Here is a 22,656-nt window from a genome sequence, read left to right as displayed (position 1 = left end):
ATTCTTGGACCCTGTTCAACTTGGGCTCCTGTGGACTTCAGTGTCCAGCCAAACAAAATGGGCTGAAGCCAAGATAAAATGAAAATAGCAGATACGGTTTTATGACTCCACTAGGCTTTTCAGTGAGCATTTCCAAAGCACGTCCTATGTGCTGGGTCAGGTTTGGGCTTGGGCCCTTATGTATGTCAATCTTCTGGCCACAGGGAGAGGAGGGATGTGAGTGTACCCATTTTGCAGGCAAGAAGAATGAGGCTCACAGAGGTTCGGTGGGATTTGAACCAGAGCCCATGGGACATCTTGATGACCCAGGCCCAGCCTGGTGGCCGGGCCAGGCCAGGGCTGGCGGGAGGCAGTGGCACACTCACTCAGTGCCCCACTGGGGCTTACGCCAGCTCCGGCCTGCCCTGGGGCAGCAGATAAGTCTTATCAGATGGAGGAGACTGTGGCTGTTGGCTCCGCGGTAACAGGCTGTCTTGGGATGGGGGGCGGGGCTGGGGGGGGCACCCAGGGACAGCGGCTTCAACTTGTTGCCCGCCATGCTGCTTTGGAGGCGGGAAACAGGTGGGACCCAGAGTTGCTTTCTCTGTGGGTCCCTGAGGAGTGGGATAGGGTGGGGGAAGGGAAGAAGAACTGAAGGGATAGAGAAGGGAGAGAGGCAGAGAGCAAGAGACAGAAACAGAGGGAGATGGGAATAGGGAGACTCAGGGAGAAAAAGGGACACAGCTAGAGGCAGATAGAACGAGGGTACAGAGAGGAGGGAGAGACACCAAGAGAGCCAGTGACAAAGATCTACAGAGAGAGGCGAAGAGAATGAGAGACAGGATGGAAGGCGAAAGAGCCTGAAAGTGACAGAGGCCAAGGACATAGGTGGAGAATCTGGGAAGGGAGACCAAGACAGAGAGAGATCCATGGAGACAGTCTGGGAGGAAGTCCACGAGACCCCAGGTGTCAGCCTGGGCGAGGCCCTGGGTCAGTGGTTCTGGGGTGGGTGGCACAGGGCCATGTGGGTCGATGTGGACCCATGTGATCTGTGGCTCTGCCCTCAACCTGCTGAGAGGGACCTCCGGAACTCCCGCACCTCAGTCCCCACCTTTCTGCCCTGCCCCACCTCCCCCAGAGAGTAAGAACAGTGACAACAACCAGTGTTTCATGCTAACACAGACCCCAGGCCAAGCACTATCTCTGTAAAATCAATGGACGCATCCACGCACACAGTAGGTGTCCATCTCAGGTCGCCGTAGAGCAGGGGTAAGAGCACCCAGTGGTGGCCCCAGGACTCCACAGGACGGAGCATTCTCCTGACCACCCATTCTACAGATGGGGAAACTGAGGCCTGCCAAGGGCACAGGGCACTGATGGAGCCCTGGGTCAGTGGGGCCTGCTCCCTCACCAGCTGCTCCAGAAGGAGCTTGCTATTCTCCTCTTGCCTTCATGGGCCTTGTCCTCATAAGCAAAATGGGAGATTTGAGGAGGACAGAGAGCATGGCTATGACTTTGCATTTATTGAGCTCCTGCTGTGTGCCACATCCTATGCTGAGCCCTCATAAGTAAGAAGGGTGGTGAAGACCCCTATGACTTAAGGGGCGATGTTTTCGGGACTTCCGCTGTGGAGCCAGCCCCCCCTCATCCATAGCCTGCCCTGACCACGGAGGGGCCATGTGTCCTTGGACGAGTTACCAGCCCCCTTGGAACCACAGTTCCTCATCTGTGGAGATGGGGTAATAATAGTGGCTACTCCATAGGGTGATTGGGACAGCTAAATGAGATTTAATTCGTTAAGTGATTTTAACTCACTTGAATCTGAGATCTCAATAAATGTTAAGTACTCTTACTGATTTACTGACTACCTACTGTATACAAGGGATGGTACTTGACCCTTTTTTACTAGCACTACTAATTCCAGTAATAACGCTAGTAATATGTGACACCCATACCAATTTTAATTCCTAATCCTAATTCGAATATTGATACTAATCTTAATAGTGCTAGTAATACTGATATTAATTCTAAATCTAATCATTATTCCATTTCTATCCACAACCATACTAATATGAATGCTAATTCTGATACGAATACTTTTTTTTCAGCACTAATATCATCATAACGGCAGCACTGTTCAGCGAGCCACCCCAGGCATTGTGCTAGGTGCTCTCCCTACCTAATTTTATCCCATTCTCACCAGGTCTTTGTGGTATAAGTGCATATAATTGCCCGCATCTTCCAGACTGGGAGTGGGCTCAGAGAAATGAAGATGGCTGTCCAAGAGCCTGTGCTCTTTTCTCAGCTCTGACACTGATTTGCTGTGTGATTCCTGGGCAGGCCACCCTCTGAGCCTCAGTTTCTTTGCCTGGATATTGGGTGCAATCATAGAACCCACAGGTTCTATGGTCTAGGATTGAAGGCCACTCGAAACAGGTCCTGCCCAGTACGCCATAGATAATGAGCTCTGTACTGGGAACTCTCTTCGTTGTTATTTTTATTAGAAACAGTAGTTGCAACATTGGAAGCAAAGTAGGGAAATCTGTCCTCAGGAAGGTCAGGCCGGAGGCATGTCTCAGACAAGAGTTTGGCCACTGGACGCAGCCTATTTCTTCATAACTGGAGCAGAGAAAGGCCTTGGGAAGGGAAGTTAAGGATGGGGAGTGGGGGCCTCAGAACCCAGGCTCCGTGGAGAGCCAGAAGCCCTGAGGCTGAGGCCAGGCTCACCCCATTCCCTCCCCCATCCCCGTGGAGGGGACACAGGCCCAGAAGTCTGCGGGCGACAGTTCAGCCAGCAGGGAGGCAGCTGGGAGCGGGCAGATAAGGGAATCAGCAGGGCCAGGCCAGGCTTTGGGAGAGACCCAAAGGGTGGGGGTGGGGTGTCCGGCCTGAGCGTCCCCTCTGTCAAGCCTCCATTTGAGGCTCAGCCCCAACATCCTCTCTTCCTGGAAGGCTTCCCTGCCTGGTTCCCTTCTTCCTGGCGTCTTCTGAGGTTCTAGAGCTTTGTCCCAGCCCATGGCCTGTGCACTATTTGTGCCTCTTCCAGACTGGAGTCCACCAGGCCAGGGGCAGATCCTAACTCCCCTTGGTCTCAATCGTGCAGAGAGGAAAAGTCAACAAAAGCCTGGCTAAGGAGTCCAAGGATTGTCTCAGAACTGGGCTGTTTTATTTTATTTTTTTAGAGGAAAGTATAAAGCACACTGTAACAAGCATTCCCCTTTGTAAAATGTTAATATTTTGCCTTATTTGCTTCAGATATTTTTAAAAGCAATATGATATTAACAGATCCAGCTGAAGTTCTTGTACAAAGTCCATTTTCCTCTCTCCTTCCACTACCTCGAGTTTGGTATTTATCTCCCTCGTGAATATTTTCATTCCATTACCACGTATGTATGTATCCATAAACAGCTTAAAATACCAGGGGTTTTTGGCATGGTTTTGAACTTGTTCAGCATAATGTCTGTGACGTTCACCCATATTGTCATGTGTATTAATAGTTAATTCTTTTTTATTGAGATGTCATTTGCATACCACAAAATTCACCCTTTGAACAGTACATTTCAGTGGTTAGTATATTCATAAGGTCGTACAACTATCGCCACTAATTCCAGAACATTTTCATCACCCCAAAAAGAAGCCTGTACCCATTAGCAGACATTCCCTATACAATTATCCGTCTCCCCGCAGTCCCTAGAAACTACTAATCTACTCTCTGTCTCATGGATTTGCCTATTCTGGACTTTTCATACAAATGGAATCATATAATATGTGGCCTTTTGTGACTGGCTTCTTTGTGCAAAGTTAAACTTTGCAGAAAGTTTCCAAGATTTGCTCACATTGTAGCATGGATCAGCTACTTCATCCCTTTCTATGGCTGAATAATACCTCATTGTGTCAACATTCTACATTATGCTTGTCCGTTCATCTGATGAATTGACGTTTTGGGGGTCATGAATAAATAATATGGCTACGAACATTCATTTTAAGATTTTTATGTGGACATATGTTTGCAGTTCTCTTGGGCATACACCGAAGAACGGAATTGTGGGGCCGTTCAACGGGTCTCTGTTTAACTTTTTGAGAAATTGCAGAAGTATTCTCCACAGGGGTTCCATGAGGATTCCAAGTTATCCACATCTTCTCCAACACTTGATATTGTTCTCTTTGATTCTGGTCATCCCAGTGGTTGTGATGTGATACCTTGTTGTGATTTGATTTGATTTCCCTAATGATTATTGACATCGAGCATCTTTTCATGTGCTTGTTGGCCATCTGTGTATCTTCCTTAGAGAACTGTCTATTCAAATCTTTGCCTGTTTTTAATTGGGTCGTCTATATTGTCGAGTAGTACGAGTTCTTTATGTATTCCGGATGCTAGGGCTTTATCAGATAATGTGATTTGAAAACAGTTGCTCCTATTTTTGGGCTGTCCTTTCACTCTCTTGTGTCCCTTGAAGTGCAAAAGCTTTTAGTTTTGATGAAATGCAATTTGTTTTTTCTTTGGTTGCTTATGCATTACATGTCATCTAAGAAACCATTGCCTAATCCAAAGTCAGGAAGATTTATGCTTGTGTTTTCTTCTAGAAGTTTAGTAGTTTTGGCTCTTACATTCATGTCTTTTGATTTTTTAAAAAGATTTTTATTTATTTATTTGACAGAGAGAGAGACAGGCAGCGAGAGAGGGAACACAAGCAGGGGGAGTGGGAGAGGAAGAAGCAGGCTCATAGCGGAGGAGCCTGATGTGGGGCTCGATCCCAGAACGCCAGGATCACGCCCTGAGCCGAAGGCAGACGCTTAATGACTGAGCCACCCAGGAGCCCCTCGTGTCTTTTGATTTTTTTAAGTTAATTTTTATACATGGTGTGAAGTAGGGGTCTAGTTTCATTCTTTCAGGTGTGGATAATATCCAGTTGTCCCAGCACCATTTGTTGAAAAGACTGTTCTTTCCCCCATTTAATTGTCTAGGCACGCTTGTCAGAAATCAGTTGCCCATAGTGTCCGAGTTTATTTCTGGACTCTCGATTCTATTCTATTGATCTATATATCTGTTTTTATGCCAGTACCACCCAGTCTTGATTACTGTAGCCATGTAGTAGGTTTTTAAATCGGCAAGTGTGAGTTCTCCAACTGTGGTTTTCTTTTTCAAGATTGTTGTAGCCACTCTAGGTCCCTAGCATTTTCATAGGAATTTTAGTATCAGTTTGTAATTTCTGCAAAGAAGCAGGCTGGGATTCTGACAGGGACTGCATCAAACCTGTAGATCAATTTGGGGAGTATTGCTATCTTAATACTATGAAGTCTTCAACCCATGAGGATTTTATCTATCTATCGATCTATCTATCCATCTATCTATCTATCATTTATTTAACAGCAAGAGAGGCAGAGAGAGAGCGCGAGCAGGGAGAACAGCAGAGGGAGAGGGAGAAGCAGGCTCTCTGCTGAGCAGGGAGCCCAATGCAGGACTCGATCCCAGGATCCCTGGATCATGACCTGAGCCGAAGGTAGGCGCTTAACTGACTGAGCCACCCAGGGGCCCATAGAATATGTGATGTCTTTTCATTTATTTAGGTTTTTTTTTAATTTCTTTCATTTTTTAAAAGATTTTGTTTATTTATTTGACAGAGATAGAGAGAGCACAAGCAGGGAGAGCAGCAGAGGGAGAGGGAGAAGCAGACTCCCCACTAAGCAAGGAGCCCAATGTGGGGCTAAATCCCTTGACCTTGCCATCATGACCTGAGCCGAAGGCAGATGCTTAACTGACTGAGCCACCCAGGCGCCCCTATTTAATTTCTTTCAATAGCATTTTATGGTTTTTTTTTTTTTTTTTTTTTTTTTTTTTTTTTTTTTATTTATTTTTTTTGACAGAGATAGAGACAGCCAGCGAGAGAGGGAACACAAGCAGGGGGAGTGGGAGAGGAAGAAGCAGGCTCACAGCAGAGGAGCCTGATGTGGGGCTCGATCCCAGAACGCCGGGATCACGCCCTGAGCCGAAGGCAGACGCTTAACCGCTGTGCCACCCAGGCGCCCCATATGGTTTTAAGTGTACAAGTCTTACCCATCTTTTGTTAAATGCATTACTAAGTAGTTTATTCTTTTTTATGCTATTGTAAATGGAATTGTTTTCTTAATTTCATTTTTGGATTGTTCATTGCTAGTGTATAGAAATATGATTAAGTCTTGTATGATCTAGTATCCTGCAACCTTGCTGAACTCATATATATTATATATATATATGTAATGGTTTCGTAGTGGGTTCCTGAAGATTTTGTCCGAATAAGATCATGTCATCTGCAAATACTGATAGTTTTACTTCTTTTTTCCAATCTGGATGCTTTTTCTTTTTCTTACCTAATTGCCCTGGTTAGAACCTCTAGTACATTGTCGAATAGAAGTGGAGAGAGAGGACATCCTTGTCTTGTTCCTGATCTCCAGGAGAAAGTTTTTAGTCTTTCATCATTAAGTATGATATTGTAGGTTTTTTGTAGATTCACTTTATAAGGTTGAGGAAGTTCTTATCTGCTTCTAGTTTGTTGAGTCTTTTTCTCATGAAAGGGTATTGAGTTTTGTCAAATGCTTTTTCTGCATCTGTTGAGAAGATTGTGTGGTTTTTGTCCTTTATTAATATGGTATATTACATTGATTGATTTTCTTATGTTGAACAAATCTTGCATTCCTAGGATAAATCCCACTTGGTTGTGGTGTATAATCCTTATATATTGCTGAATTCTATTTACTAGTATTTTGTTGAAGATTTCTGCATCTATATTCATAAGAGATATTGGTCTGTAGTTTTCTTTTTTTTTTTAATTTTTATTTTTTATTTTTAAAGATTTTATTTATTTATTCGACAGAGATAGAGACAGCCAGCGAGAGGGGGGACACAAGCAGGGGGAGTGGGAGAGGAAGAAGCAGGCTCATAGCAGAGGAGCCTGATGTGGGGCTCGATCCCATAACGCTGGGATCACGCCCTGAGCCGAAGGCAGACGCTTAACCGCTGTGCCACCCAGGCGCCCCAAGGTCTGTAGTTTTCTTGATATGTTTCTGTCTGGTTTTGGTATTACTTTAGTGCTGGCCTTGTAAGTTTATTCCCTTTTATGGCTGAGTAGTATTCCATGGAATGGCTATACCATAGTTTGTTTAACCATTCATCTGCTGAGGGACATTTGGGTTGTTTCCAGTCTTTTCTGTATTACAGCAAACCTGCAGTTTACAAACTCATATTCCTCTCTGTATGCACACACAAGAGAAAGAGTTTCTCTAGGGCCAGAGGATATCAGTCCATCCATCCATCCATCCATCCATCCATCCATCTATGTACCCATTCATTCATTCACCCATCTGCTGACCACTCTCCCTCCCTCCCTCCCTCCCTCCCTCCCTCCCTCCTTTCTACTTCCTTCCTTCTACCTTTTATAAATCATCTATCTCCAGACATATGACTCTGGGTCCAAGGCAAGCTGTCTTTTAAAAATAAGCAGGAAACGTGGCCCAGGGGGCCCTGGGCACCTGGCTGCTGGGTGGCCTCTGAGTCTTGGTGGCCTTGGTGGCCTAGGGGCTGCAGCACTGGGGGCAGGGACTAGGGGCACCCCGGGGACCCTGTGCCCTTGCCAAGTGCCACAGCAGTGGGAGGCCCACCAGGTTCTGTATGCGGAGAGCAGCAGGTGCAGCAGCCGTGCTCTTCTACAGCGGGCTCAACCAGCATGCACGGGTGCTGAACGAGCGAAAGGTGCTGAGCCCCTGCAACAGGTTATTGGAATATATTTTGTTCTATAAGGATGGATTGGTGTTTCAGATTGAACAAGCCACCAAGCAGTGCTCCAAGATCACCCCGACAGAGCCCTGGGACCTCTAGACATTCCTCAGAATGCCACCTCGGAGGACAAGTACTCCATAGGGGGCCCCAGGAGCAGATCACTGTCCAGGAGGGGCCTGACCGAAGCCAGCTAGATCAGATGAAACCTGGATTGGCATTTATACGGTGAAAGATGATTATGCTGTCCGGGAAACCTGCGCCCAAAGTTACAGTGTGATATTGTCTGCACAGTTTTTCAATGTGCAGCTGGGCATTAAAGACCCCTCGGTGTTTAACCCACCGAGCGCCTGCCGGATGGCAGGACGAGCGAGGACCGTACCTGGTAAGCCTGCCAATGCATGGGTGGCGGCATTGGACGTCATCCCCAGCTCAAAAGGGACTTGAGCCCTGAGAAACCTGACTGGAAAGAAATGTCATAATTGTAGGGAGAGAAACATTGATGTGGGTTTTTTTTTGTATGTGTGATTTTGACGACTCCAGCTGTGTTTGCAAAAGGGAATGGAATGGAATGGAGAATGTGTGGCAATATGAATGGAAGAGAGGGCCGAGGTGGAGATTTCAGACTTATGTATAGCTCGTGGGGTTGCCGGGCCTTCTGCGTATGCAAGGATATCTAAGTGCAGGGGCAGAGACGGGGTGAGGGTCAGCAGGAGCCCTTTGCCTTGGCAGGGAGGAGGGTTTCATGACTGACATTACTAACAATTGCTGGGTTGCCGCCACGTGGTGATCAGAAAATGTGGAACAGTTTTAGCTTCAGGATTAATTTTTGAGTTCCCTACAGATAATGGCTCCTTTACTGCCTCCTGCTCCCTTGGCCACTGACAAAGTGATTCCTTCAAGTCCCTTCCAGACTTAGGGCATGACCTCATTCCCGCAAATCTGGGGGGGAAGTGAAAGGGTATAATACAAACCAATCATTCCTCAAGGAGACGTTTCAAACAAGAGAGTTTGAAAATCTTACTGTGTCGATGAACAGGTAAAGAAGATGTGGTATATATATATACAATGGAATACTACTCAGCCATCAAAAAATCTTAATGTCTGTACCTGGGTAAGCATGAGCCATGGCTTCTTCCTTTTTTTCTATGCAAGAGTATCGATACCTGTGAATCATCACATACTTGTCAGGAGACCTAGAAAGGCAGATAGTAGTCTAAAAATAGCATTGACCTGGGAGCCGGGAGACTTGTCTCCAGAATCTGGGACTGGAATTCCTTTGTACTTGAACCCCTTGGATTAAGCACGTGCACTATGCTTTCCCTCCCCTGGGCCTTCCTAGAGCATTGTTTCACAAGCTCCTCGTCTGTGTGAGACCTGCTCACCCTGCCCAGGTCAGCTCTCACACTCGACCTGCAGGGAGCTGCTCCCGAGCCCGAGCTGGGTTTGTCTTGAAGCTTCAGCGTGCTCTTCTCACAATACTGATTAGGCTGTGTGCTGATTTCCTGCTTTCTGGACACTGTCGCCCACGAGCCTGGCTACGAGCTCTTTGAGTACACGTAACACGTTCTGTTTACTTTTATACGCACAGCGCCGAGCAAGTGCCTGGCCCATGGTCCACGTCCTGACCATTTCTAGAGCAGAGAACGCCAGCCTCTCTGGTCATTTGTTTCCTCGGCTGTGAGTAGGTCGGGTTTGCTGACTTCAAGGGACACTCCTAGTAATAAAATTTATTATTCTAGATCCTTCCACTATTGTGTTTCATCTGGCTATCTATTATCTATTACTAGGAGAAATGGGTGATACCGATATCACGCTGAAAACAATCTGTATTACTCACAGTTTATATTATATTATTTTTTAAAGATTATTTATTTATTTGAGAGAGAGAGAGAGCACAAGCAGGTGGAGGGCCAGAGGGAGAGGGAGAAGCAGGCTCCCCACTGAGTAGGGAGCCCAACAAAGGGCTCAATCCCAGGACCCTGGGATCATGACCTGAACTGAAGGCAGATGCTTAACTGACTGAGCCACCCAGGCACCCCCAGTTTATATTATTTTAATAAACATTTAATTGTAAAAGTAAATAAGCAAATAATAAAAACATTAAAATAGGAGACCTGCTACAGCTTTTGGCAGAGCCTTCCACACACTGAAACATCCTTACACATCCTCTCTTCCCGGCCTTTTTGGGGCTCTTTGGGGGTTCACTCATAGGGTCTGGCTGAACTACTAGCTGGGGACTGTTTCGAGACCAGAGTCCACAAGACTAGGGGCTCGCTTTCTTCAGGAGACCGTCAGACATGCTCCTTCATCCATCACTCATTTGTTCAGGAAGCCGTTCTCTTCCCCTTCCTCCCTGCCTGCCTCGTTTGCTGGTTCATCCTTGTTTCAGAACCCATATTGTCCTCGGACCTCTTCTCTAGTTGACATTTTGTCTCTTGGCAAACTGGTCCAGTCTCTGTCTTCAGAATATCTCCATAATCTAACCACTTTTTATCACCTCCCCTGCCAGCACCAGCATCGCTCACCCGGACCACTGCAGTAGCCTCCCCGTCATGGTCCCCCTGCTTCCACCCTTGCCCCTCCAGCCTATTGTCCTCACAGCAGCCAGAGGGAGCCTGTTAAATCCTAAGTCAATCATGGCCTTCCTCCACTCATGACCCTTCCGTGGCTCCCTTGTCACTCAGAGTAAAAGCCAGAGTTCTCTGCAAGGCCCACGAGACCCTACACAATCTGTCCTCCACCCTCTGTCTGACCTCACCTCCTGCTGCCCCCCCCCACATTCAGGGCTGCCTCTGCACTGGCCTCCTCACTGTTCCTCACGTGCTAGGCACGTCCACTCTTCTGGGCCTTGGCGCCGGCTGTTCTCTCTGCCTGTTCTGCTCTTCCTCCAGCTATCAGGGCCACACCCTCCCTCACCTCCTCAGATCCCTGCTCGAATGGCTCCTCAGTGAAGATGGCCCCCTCACCATCCCCTTACACATCAGAAACTGCCTCAGCGATTTTTAGCCGCATTCCATCTTTCCCATGTTTTCTTTTCCTCCAAAATCATGTCTCATCCTCCAACATGCTTCGTATTTTCCCTACTTAATTTTATTTATTCTCCGTCTCTTTCACTAGAATGACAGCTCCCCAAACCTAGATATGCTTATCTCTTCTGTTCAACACTGTCTCCCCAGTGTCTGGAACAGGGCCAAGCACACAGTGGGTGCTCAATATATGTTTATGAGTTGAAGAATGGGTGGTATTGGGCAGTGGGGGGACAGTCACAGATGAGATTTGTTTTTGAACTGTCTAGCATCTCAACCAGATGAGTCTGGACCTAACAAAGCCAAAGGCAGACAGTACCGCATACCCTGGGGGCGTGATCAGATGAGGCACTCCAGAAAGAGGTCGTGGTATCATCTGCGTTGGTCCTTGAAGTCTCCATGGGACTCACAGAGATCTTGAGGTTCAGTGAGGCCTCTGGGGTGGAGGGCACAGCAGGCAGCACTTGGAAGGGGTGAGGTGAATTCCAAAAGGATGAAAAATGACAGACTCACTAACAGGGAGAAATCTGTCAGGGCCCTGAATCCCAAGGGGTTGAGCCTGGATTTGGTCCTCAGAGATGTCACTGACCCCAAACAGCTCAGAGACCTCACACCCTAGACAAACATCCATACATAACACTGAGACAATAACGAAGAACTTGTATTAATCGAGAGATTATTAATTTATTAGGGGAGACCATGGGTGGGAGATATTCACACAGGTAGTTTGGGTCCCAAACCCAAATCAGCTCCCCCCTCCCCCCACAGTAGGAAGAGTGAAGTGCCCAAGTCCTCAGTCCTTGGAGACTTCTGGGCTTGAGTGAGAGTTTGTAGGAAGGAAGGGAGAGGGAGACATGGCAGGGAACAGAGTGGAGGAGGGCTAGCCTCAATCGGGGGTGATATAGTTAGACACCTCAATCAGGTTTCCGTCAGGGTCTCGGAAGTAGACGGACATAATGGGTCCTTTCGCCCCTATTCTGGGGACTGGACCCTCCTCAATGGGGACCTCACAAGCCTGAAGTGGGAGGAAAAGACAAAAGTCATTCATCATAGTCCATGTGTGAGACCAAAATGTAATCCCCAGAAGGTCCCTGATATCTTTCTGACTTTGATCTCTTGCCATTCTGCCCTCCCGCACTCTGTTCCAGCCGTGGACCTGCTGTATGGCCTCGGGCATAGTACCTAACTGTTCTGTGCCTCAGTTTCCTCATCTATAAAGAGGGGATGGTAACGGTACCTAGTATTATCTTGTAAGTGACAGAGTCAGAATTTAAACCCAGGTTGTCTGGACCAAAGTCCATGCTCTTAACCCTCTATGCTTTCCCCACTTTACTTCCGAACCAGCCTTTTTCACTGATACTTTCCAAAGAAAGATTAGATGCAAGACCTTAACCTGTGTTCCCCAAAAGGAGAAGAAATGCTCCCTTTACGTGAAATCATTTTAAATGTTAGAGGGACACTGAGCTAAATATTCCCTCTTCAATCCTATTTCAGTCCTTTATTTTTTTTTAACTAAGTAATCTCTACACACAGTGTGGGGCTCGAACTCACAACCTCACAATCAAGAGTCACATACTCTTCTGAAAGAGCCAGCCAGGTGCCCCCTATTTCAATCCTTCTGATTATACCAAGAAGCAAGCCTCTAGTGGATGCTAACAAGTCCTTAGCACCTCCTCAACCATTTGCCAAACTTCCCTTTGTAATGTCAGGCCCAGACGGTTCAGAGAAAGGAAGTGCATAGAATCTAACAACTGGTATTTTTTTTAGATTTTATTTATTTATTTGAGAGAGAGCAAGTGAGAGAGAGCACTGACAGAGGGGAAGGGCAGAGGGAGAGGGAGAAGCAGGCTCCCCACTGAACAGGGAGCCCCAATGTGGGGCTCGATCCCAGGACTCTGCGATCATGACCTGAGCCGAAGGCAGAAGCTTAACCGACTGAGCCACCCAGGTGCCTCAGGACTGGTGTTTTTATAGCTGTTTGTTTTTTGCAAGTTAACTTCCCTTTGTGTCAAGGTACGATGGGCTTTTCATGTACTTGGTCGAACTTTGCTTTTGACAGAAATGGATTTCTGTAAAAAGAATTTAGGTTTGTTTGTTTGTTTGTTTTTACAAGAATGATGTAATGTGGGGCAGCCTGGGTGGCTCAGTCGGTTAAGCGTCTGCCTTTGGCTCAGGTCATGATCCCAGGGTCCTGGGACGGAGCCCCGCATCGGGCTCCTTGCTCAGCGGAGAGCCTGCTTCTCCCTCTTCCTCTGTGTGCTCTCTGTCTCAAATGAATAAATAAAATCTTTTAGAAAGTGATGTAATGTTTCCCTTTAAAATAGATTTGTTTACATGAAACAATGATGTCAGCAAAAATAATGAGCAAACAGTTGTGTACAAGCATTATCTGGAAGTGACAAAACTTGTTATGTCTGAAATTTGAGGAAGACCTGACTGGGTCGTGCTTCTGTTTCCGCTGTACAGCAGCAGCTTTCTCGAAAAGAACAGATGTCCAGCTCACCTTGAGGTGCTGGACCATTTCCTCCAAAGGTGCCTCTGTGATCAGACATATGTCCAGGGAGCCAGGAACTGGGTGAGCAGCTTTGGGTTCAAATTCCTTTCCCACCTCGTGGAGGTTGAATTTCTGGTCTCCAAAACACAATGCTTTCCAGTCACCCTATTTTTTTTTAAGATTTTATTTATTTCACAGAGAGAGAGAGAGAGAGAGAACAAGCAAGGGGAGCGGCAGGCAGAGGGAGAAGCAGCCTCCCCACTGAGCAGGGAGCTCGATGTGGGGCTTGATCCCAGGACCCTGGGATCATGATCCGAGCTGAAGGCAGATACTTAACTGTCAGCTCACCCTATTTGGGGAGGAAGAACAACCGAGAACTAAACCCCCAAGATAAGCATGAGACAAAGCCCCCTCCCTACCCCAACAAGGTTAAATTGAAGTACAACAGGGCTTTTAATGGAAAAAAAAAAAACCAGCCCCTTGCCCCACCCCAATCCAGTCGCATTCCCTAGAGGCAATACAATATAATATATATTTCTCCCTTTTTTCTTGTAAACAACCCAAATTTCAGTGCGGTCAGTTGTGTGCCCAGCTTAAAAAGTCTACATTTCCTAGCATTCCTTGCTGAGGGGGGCCATGTAAGATGGACTGGACAATGAAATGTCAACAGAGCTTGCGGGTGGAGCTTCTGGAAACCTTCTGGCCCCACTGAACTGGCACTTCTGGCCCATTCACGTCCTCCTCTTTCCCAGCTCCTGCCTGAGCCCCAACTTTCTACGGGGATTGTTAAATGATAAAAAAAAAAAGGAAAACTCTATCTTCTTCCACCCACCGTTCATTGAGTTTTCTCCTACGTACCTACAGACACGGTGACTGATAATGGGCAACTTTAGACATTTTCTTGATTTAGCAACTTGAGATGTTTTCACTCATCACCCTGCTCTGATAAACAAGAATTTAGCTCACCCACATTACCGCCCCCCCAATAGAATTCTATCATCATTTGTAGTTCCTCTTTTAGTTCCTTTATAATTGTTAAAAGACCCACTTGTATCTTTACATTTTGATAGATGAACTACAGCTAGTGTCTCACTGGCCCTCCTGTCCTCTTCATGTCCCCGCCCTCTCCACCTCTTCCCTCTCTTTTATCATTTTCCTATTTCTTTCCTTTCTATCACCACAGTTGATACCATATCCATTCTCCCAGAAAATGACCTTATTTCACTTTTTTCCCTTGGTTCTCTCTCTTTCTTGGGATGTTTCTTTCACCTGTTCCAAACTGTACTGAACGTTTTCTAGTTATCTTTCTGGAATCATCCTCTTGGGATCCACTGTGTGCTGACTTTGATGTCTTCCCTATTCCTGGCTTAATCCCTCGTTTTGATGTAGCATGCTCGCAAGCAATTTTCAAAGCAAGTGCACAAAATTTCTGACTCTTTATATCTACACTTTTTATTAAGGAAGCTCTATGACCAACGTGGGGCTTGAACTCACAACCCCAAGATCAAGAGTCACATGCTCTACTGACTGAGCTACTTTTCTATCTAACCTCTTTGAAAGGTCTTAGGATAGTCATTTCCCCTTTGATGTTGTATAATTTCATAAGAACATATCTAAGTGTCAATGTGCTGGATACTCAGTTAACCCTTTCTGGATAAAGACTGGAAAGATCTCTTGCATTATTTTTATGGCAAATTCCTCCCCTCCTTTTTCTCTATTCTCTCTGGAACTTCTACTTTTCAGAGTTTGGAATCTCCTACATTGATCCTTTAAATTTTTCTCACAGGTTTCCTGTGGGGTGTTTTTAGGGGGAGGGATTAAGAGTATTATAACCAAATTCTACTTCATTTGCAGTTTGTACTTGAGAAAGTGATTACCTTGAAAGTTGTGACTTCCATGCCCAGGATCTTGGAATAAAACATGCTGGTGTCTTTGATACTCTTTACCGTCATCACAATGTGGTCAAGTCTATGGATAAGGCATGGTGAAGGAGTCCGACTGCCGTTCCTCCATGACTTAAAAAAGAAAAAAAAATTCTAAAGAGATCACATTGCCACTGGCCACACCCATGTTTCCTGTTTCCTTCTCTTCACCTCCCTTCATCTCCACAAGGACTATACTTCTTCCTCAACCCCATTTCCAGGGGAAAGTCCTGGGTGGAAACTAGAGTCTTTTTTTTTTTTAAGATTTTATTTATTTGAGGGAGAGGGAGAGTGAGAGAGAAAGAGAGAGAGAGCACAAGCAGGAGAAGCAGTAGAGGGAGAGGGGGAAGCAGACTCCCTGCTGAGCAAAGAGCCCAATGTAGGACTCGATCCCAGGACCCTGGGATCATGACCTGAGCCTAAGGTGGATGCTTAACCGATGGAGCCACCCAGGCGCCCACTTGAGTAGAATCTTATCACCCATGTGTGGATTCATAAGAGTCCGCCGTGACCGCTCTCTAGTGTTTTCTTGTTCTCTTTTCCCTTGTAGAGGGGCAGAAATGAAGTTAAGGGAAGTGGGGACCAAGACCAAACCCTCTCCTGTTGTCCCCAAGCTGGAACTCCTCTCTTTTGCAAGGAATGACAAGACACAGAGGAAGCCCAACCCTATGAATACAAGCCCTCCATTGGCCAGTTGAACCCAGTCCCCTTTTTTCTCACTCCTCAGCTATGCCAGGACAGGAAGGGAGCATCTCAAATGACATAAATGTTTCTAGGCATGTGTGTTTACAGATCCACCTTGACACCCAGTGGGAAGACGCACCTCCTCCCTTCTTACTTCCTGCCCTCAGCACACCTCCCACCTGATCTTTCTCTTGATTTGCATTCTTTAATAATTTGTGTATTTACAAGACATCTGCTGCAGAATTATAAGGTGCCTGTGGTCTGGCACTGTAGTAGAGTATTGTGGTTAAAAGAACCGATTCTGGGGGGCGCCTGGGTGGCACAGCGGTTAAGCGTCTGCCTTCGGCTCAGGGCGTGATCCCGGCGTTACGGGATCGAGCCCCACGTCAGGCTCCTCTGCTGGGAGCCTGCTTCTTCCTCTCCCACTCCCCCTGCTTGTGTCCTCTCTCACTGACTGTCTCTATCTCTGTCAAATAAATAAATAAAATCTTTAAAAAAAAAAAAAAAGAACCGATTCTGGGAGCCAGACTGATGCTTAATTAATCTCTCTGTGCCTTGGTTTCCCCTTCTGTAAAATGTGCATGATTTGATACATATAAGATTATTGTGAACACTTTAAAAAAAGAGTTGGATTTTTAAGGGCTTAGAACAACACCTGGCACATAGCAAGTGCTGTAAGAGTTCACGGTGATGATGATGTTGTCGTGGTCATCTTGTTGAATTTTAGACTCCCGAGCATGGCCCCTAGTCTCTACAGCCTCATCCATCTCAAGTACATTGTCCTTTTGCCTGTTCCTCAGAAGGGCCATCTTTGTATTTTTGGCCTCACGACCTTATGCATGTCTAACGCATATGCTAATATCTGTCTCTCTGACTGGAATATAAGCTCCATAAAGGCAGATATTTCTCTGTTTTGTTACCCACTGTGTCCCAAACAACTAGCATATGTTCAATAATATTTGTTCAATTAGTGGATATCTACCACAACAATGAGGCCCAGTGCCTAGCACAAAGTCTGACTTCTATTCTGTTCTACTCCATTCCACCCTATACTATTTTATTCATTCCATTCCACTGTGTTCAATTCCTTTCAAACCATTACATTTTAAACAATTGATTGCACTGAGCCCCAGCTTAAAAAAAATACTGTGCTGTTCTATTCTTTTTATTTATTTATTTTTAAAGATTTTATTTATTTATGTGACAGAGATAGAGACAGCCAGCGAGAGAGGGAACACAAGCAGGCGGAGTGGGAGAGGAAGAAGCAGGCTCCTAGCCGAGGAGCCTGATGTGGGGCTCGATCCCAGAACGCCGGGATCACGCCCTGAGCCGAAGGCAGACGCTTAACTGCTGCGTCACCCAGGCGCCCCTATTCTTTTTTTTAATAATAGTTTTTTATTATATTATGTTAGTCACCATACAGTACATCCCTGGTTTTTGATGTAAAGTTCCATGATTCATTACTTGCATATAACACCCAGTGCACCATGCAATACGTGCCCTCCTTACTACCCATCCCTGGCCTGTCCCATTCCCCCATCCCCCTCCCGTCTGAAGCCCTCAGTTTGTTTCCCAGAGTCCATCGTCTCTCATGCTTCATTCCCCCTTCTGTTTACCCGCCCCCCCCGTGCTGTTCTATTCTTATCGGTGGTGGAAGCATTAGCAAAGTTGCTGAGCTCTGCTGTCCTCATGGATACAGAGGATCCCTGGGAACGCACAAGCAGTAGAATGAGAAACTGACCTTTGGGCTCCACCGAAAATTAAGTTGTATGTTAAAAACCTTGTAATGTCTATAGGACCTGTAATAGCACCCCCTTTTAATTCCTGATATTGGTAGTTTATATTTTTTCTCTTAATTGCTTGACAGAAAACAGAAATTACTAATATTTTATTGATGTGTTCAAAGAGCCGAGCTAAGACCTTGTTCATTGTATCCAATGGATGCTTGTTTTCTGTTTCACCAGTTTCTGCTCTTATCTTTATAATTCCTTCCTTCCACTTTCTTGGGGTTCAATTTGCTGTTTCTTTTCCAGCTTCTTGATATGGAAGTTCAGGTCATTGGTTTTTGACTTTCCTGATCTATGCATTTAGAATGATAGATTTCCCCCTACACACTGCATTAGCCGCCCCCCCCCAAATTTGGGAGTATATTGGAAATCACCTCAACCCGTTCCTCCTATTTTTCAATGCCTTGCCCACTCGGATTCACTTCCCAGATCCTGTTTTGCGGACAAGGAGCTCCATCCTCACAAATTAAAGGATGAGCAGGGCTGGTTCTCTTAAAGAACTGGAAGAAGGCCAGTGTGGTTTAGAATCCAAGAGTGAGTGAGGCATGGTCAGTGTGGGAAGGCAAGGGACAGATAGTTCAGGGTTGTTGAGGTGACGTCAGGGAGGCTGGTTTATAAAAGGACATAGTAATCACATAAGGCTTACTCTGTGCCAAGCCCCGTTCTAAGCACCACGTGAGATACATTTCATTCCCCACAGTAACTCTTTCTGTATAATAGAGTTCCCAGAACACGATGCCCTCCCTCTGGCCTCCTGTTTTTCTACAGAATCTTCTTCAAGGTTTCCTTCACAGTGAATCCCAAGGTCAGTGTCGGGGTTCCTGGTCCCTTCCCACACTGCCCCATCGTGACGTTCCTGGCCGAACTGGCTCCCTGGAGTCAGCCCGACGTAACAGAGCAGTCAGCCCTCAGCCCATTCTTGCAGGCGTGTTGCTGTCTGACCGCAGTAGAACAGGGCCTTTCTGTGTCCCTCTGCTGCCCTCTGCTTGTCTTTGAAAGAGGAAGAGACAGGAGCATGGGAAAATGGATGCCAGCACCCCAGGATAGCCCACGAAGAAGGGAAGCAGGTTACCAGGCCTGGGCTGAGGGATCTCCAGCCTTGGTGTGAACACCCGTGCCCCCGGCCCCTGGGACCACCCCACTCACCTGCTTCTGGGAAGTTCCACCCCACATCCTGGCTGGCAGCCTGGAGGGCAGAAAACGCAGCATGCCAGGCTAGGTGTCCTTGCCCTGGAGCCTCCAGACAACCCTCTGGCTCAGTGCCCAGGGATCAAGGGGCAGGAGTGGGAGGGCTACAGGCTGAGGAATGCTGGTGATGACAGAGGTAGGCAGTGCGAGTACAAGGACTCTGATATAAAACTCAGGGCCTTGAAGGTAAAGCTTGAGGTCTGACTCAGCTCAGGCCACCATAACAGAGTACCACAGACTGGGCAGCTTAAACAACAGAAATTGATTCTCTCGCACTTCTGGAGGTCAGAAGTCTGAGATCGGGGTGCCAGTAGGGTCACGTGCTGGTGACGTCTCTCTTCCTGGCTTGAGGACGACCACCTTCTCTCTGTGTCCTCACATGGTGGAGAGAAAGTGCAGGGTCTCTGGTCTCTTCTTGTGAGGGTACTCTTCCCATCACGAAGACCCCATGCTCGTGACCTCATCAAAACCCTAATCACCCCCCACCAAGACTTCACCCCCTAACACCATCACATGTGAATTTGGGGGGGACACAAACATTCAGTCCATTACAAGGTGTATGTATAAGGGATTACTTTGTAATAACACAGAAAAACCACCCATCCCAAGTATGGCGGGGGGGGGGAGTCTTTATTCTAGGGTGCAAGGCCTCTGGTCTATGTAGGCTAGTGTCCCCAGAGTGTGAGATATCTGATCTGTTTGAGAGTCAGCATTTGTATCCAGGGTGTGAAGTTAAAAGCTGTCTGAGTTGGGGTATGACCACTGACTTAAGGGTCTGTTTCCGAGCCAAGATCTCTTAAGCTATTAAGTGTTCTGTGTCCCAGGGTGCAATGTTTCTGAGTTCTTTTGGGGTGTGAGCTTTGAGGGTTTCCCCCATCCCCCCCATCCCTTACCACGCCCACTCCCTCCACTGCTGAGAGTCAGGAACTTTCATCAGTCCCACTGCTGCTTACTTACCCTGAACTGAGTTCCTTCTCTCTTGGGGTTACTGGTCTAGGCCCTGGGGCATTGAGTTTGAGATTCTTGTCCCTAGGCACACCCCAAGTACTCCCCCCCGACATACACAAGTTCTCTATACTATGCATACTGATTTTAGCATATGATTTTCCCTTATAATACATGAATATAGGTTTGTGTAAAAGGTTTCAACAGTACATCAGTATGTGGACTACAAGGTCATCCCGCCTCCATACTCCAAAAATTTCCACTGAGGTCAGTTTCTGGTGTTTCCTTGCGCACACACACACACACATCACCACGACCAGCTCCCACCTGCTTTCCCTTGTCAACAGCCTGTTCTGCGGAAGGCGCCCCCACCCCCACAGGCACCCACATGTCCCACGCATCCTGCCTCCCAAACCAGCATCCCTTTCACGCTGCAATAGGCATCGGCTCTCTATGGAGATGTACAAGGTCGTCCCAGTCGTTCGCTCCCACCAGCCTTGCGCACACAGCTCGGAGAGTGTGTGTATGTGCTAGATGGAGTTAGAAGTGGAATGGCTGGGTCAGAGGGTTCTTTCATGCACCAAACTCCTAAGGAACGTGTTCCGTGTACCGACTGCTGTTCTAGGTGCCGGAGAGACATCGAAGAACTGGATTGGACAAAGGTCCTTGCCCACGTGGAGCCGACATTCTAGCTGGGGAGGAAGAGAGTGTAAGAAGTTGATTCTCATAGATGTTTCACGAGATCCTGGAAGGTTTTACTCCCATCAGCGGTGCCTCTACTGGCTGCCGCTCCACTGCTCTCTGCGGGGTGGGGTCTGTGGCAGGAGGCTGGCTGCATTGGCCTTTGCTCTCTCCGAGATCTGCAGGGGCTGGGGCTGGGACGGTCTATTTAGGGATGTGGACCTATGTGTGTGGGGTCAGGGATGAGGATATGGGAATTCAATGGTCCCCTGGAGAGAGTGAGGGGAAATAGGATTAGAAGAGGCCACTTAATGGTGTGGGCAGAAGCTGGGGACAGTGGTCCACTGAATTAGGCATGAAGGGCCCCTCGCAGGTCACACCCACAGAGGGTGTGCAGGGACACAGCACTGAGGAATCCAGTACTGTCTTCGAATGTAGCATCGTGACACTGTTTTGTGGACACCGTTGCGGGTCGCAGAGACAGGGGTGTGCATAAACCTGGAGCTACACAGAGTGGGGTGTGGGGGCCACATAGACAGGCGTGTGGCCATCACATGAGGTAGCGTACACTGGGGGGTGGACAGCCTTGGGTTACTCAGGTGGGGGTCTGGGCAATTCAGAAGTCACACACACTAGGGAGTGGATACTCCTTGAATCACACACACTGGAGACTGCACACTCTTGGGGTTGCACAGAATGGGTTGTAGACGTTTCTGCGGTCACATTGACTAGCGTGTTGACACTATTGTAGTCAGACAAACTGGGGTGTGGACGGTCCTCGGGTCAAACAGATTTGCATGTGGATGCTTCTGGAGTCATACACGCTAAGGAGTAGACACTCCTGGGTCACCCAGACTGGCTAGTAGACATTCACAGGGTCACACATATCAGAGTGTGGACATCCCAGGGGTCAGATAGCAGATTGGATTGTGGAGCTTTTGGAGTCACTCAGACTGGGATGTGGGCACTCTTGGGCTCAGACAGCCTACTGTGTAGACAACTATGAGGTAAGAATGAGTGGGTGTGGACAGACGTGGGATCACTAAGATGGAGGTTTGGACATTCCTGGAGTCACTCATGCTGGAGTGTGGACAGACACAGGGTCACTCAGAGGTGTGAACGCTCCAAGGCATCTGTCACACACACTGGAGAGTGGAAATCTTTGGGGTCACACGGAAGGAGCTTGGGACACTCTTGACATTAAACACACTGGGGAGTGGAGACTCTGGATATCACACACGCTGTGGATCGGGCACTCCCTGTGTTGCACAGGTTGGGCTGTGAACATCTATGGTGTTACACAGACCGAGGAGTAGACACTTTTGGGATTGTCGTGACTGAGGTGGGGACAGTTCTTTGGTCCAAGAAATGATGTGTTGGCTCCTCTCGGGTCAGAAACTGAGGTGTAGGACGCCTGGGTGTCTCAGTCGTTAAGCATCTGCCTTCAGCTCAGGTCATGATCCCAGGGTCCTGGGATCGAGCCCCGCATTGGGCTCCCTGCTCAGCGGGGAGCCTGCTTCTCCCTCTCCCACTCCCCCTGCTTGTGTTCCCTCTCTTGCTGTCTCTTTCTGTCCAATACATAAATAAAATCTTTTAAAAAAAGGAAGAAACTGAGGTGTAGACACCCCCGTGGTCACACAGGGTAGTTGCAGGACACCCCCTGGTAGAGCCTTGGGAGTGGACACTGCTGAGGTCGCAGGCGTGGGTGGCCCTGGCATCAAACAAATCACGATGTGAATTCTCTTGGGTCACACAGACTGGGCGTGGACATCTCTGCAGTCACACAAATGGGTATTTGGACACTACTGGGGTCACACACGCTGGTCCCACACCTCTGGGGTCACGCACACTGAACACTCACTATCATCGTCTAGGGTGTGGACACTGCTGGTGCCACACACTTGGGGGGTGGGCACTCCTGGGGTTACACACTGGGATGGGGACGCTTCTGGTATCACACACTGGGGTGTGCACATTCATGATGTCCCACAGAACGGGATGGAATGATGCTAGAGCCGTCCGTTTGGTGACCCTGATTAAGAGGGCAAAGCTCAAACACCACCTGTTAAAAGTTGGAGGCCGTTGGAGCAAGGTGGCTCTGAGGCCTTGGTAGCCTCAGTAAGCAAACCGAAACCTGAGCCAGAGCGGTGCACTTGCACCCAAGAAACCGAAATGTTAGAACAACCATCTCAAACAG

The 22,656-nt window shown here is 47.5% G+C and overlaps 1 protein-coding gene and 1 pseudogene across 1 annotated transcript; one reads left to right on the top strand and one right to left on the bottom strand.

The window, feature by feature from the left end:
* The first annotated feature begins 908 nt into the window (after positions 1-908).
* On the top strand, positions 909-9,554 carry LOC109489391 (annotated as a pseudogene).
* Positions 9,555-11,644: 2,090 nt separating this feature from the next.
* GLOD5 (glyoxalase domain containing 5) lies at positions 11,645-18,889 on the bottom strand. Its single transcript, XM_002917787.4, has 4 exons — positions 18,792-18,889; positions 15,130-15,267; positions 13,262-13,417; positions 11,645-11,773 (listed from the first exon to the last, which is right to left on the bottom strand). Exons 1-4 carry the CDS (start codon positions 18,852-18,854, stop codon positions 11,645-11,647), a joined length of 486 nt encoding a protein of 161 aa, XP_002917833.1. The 5' UTR covers positions 18,855-18,889.
* Between the last annotated feature and the right edge of the window lie 3,767 nt (positions 18,890-22,656).

This window comes from Ailuropoda melanoleuca, chromosome X, assembly GCF_002007445.2.
Source record: "Ailuropoda melanoleuca isolate Jingjing chromosome X, ASM200744v2, whole genome shotgun sequence".
Lineage (NCBI taxonomy): Eukaryota > Metazoa > Chordata > Mammalia > Carnivora > Ursidae > Ailuropoda > Ailuropoda melanoleuca.
Note: the sequence above shows the minus strand (reverse complement) of the source record. Positions and strands in the feature narration are given on the sequence as shown.

What these genes read in the sequence shown, in the direction of transcription:
- GLOD5 (XM_002917787.4), bottom strand. Translation starts at nt 18,854, where the DNA reads ATGCTGCGTTTTCTGCCCTCCAGGCTGCCAGCCAGGATGTGGGGTGGA. An exon ending in GTGGAACTTCCCAGAAGCAG is followed by an intron (nt 15,268 to 18,791) that starts GTGAGTGGGGTG and finishes TTCTTTTTTAAG; the next exon opens with TCATGGAGGAACGGCAGTCG. An exon ending in TGGAAGTCACAACTTTCAAG is followed by an intron (nt 13,418 to 15,129) that starts GTAATCACTTTC and finishes AAAAAAAAATAG; the next exon opens with GGTGACTGGAAAGCATTGTG.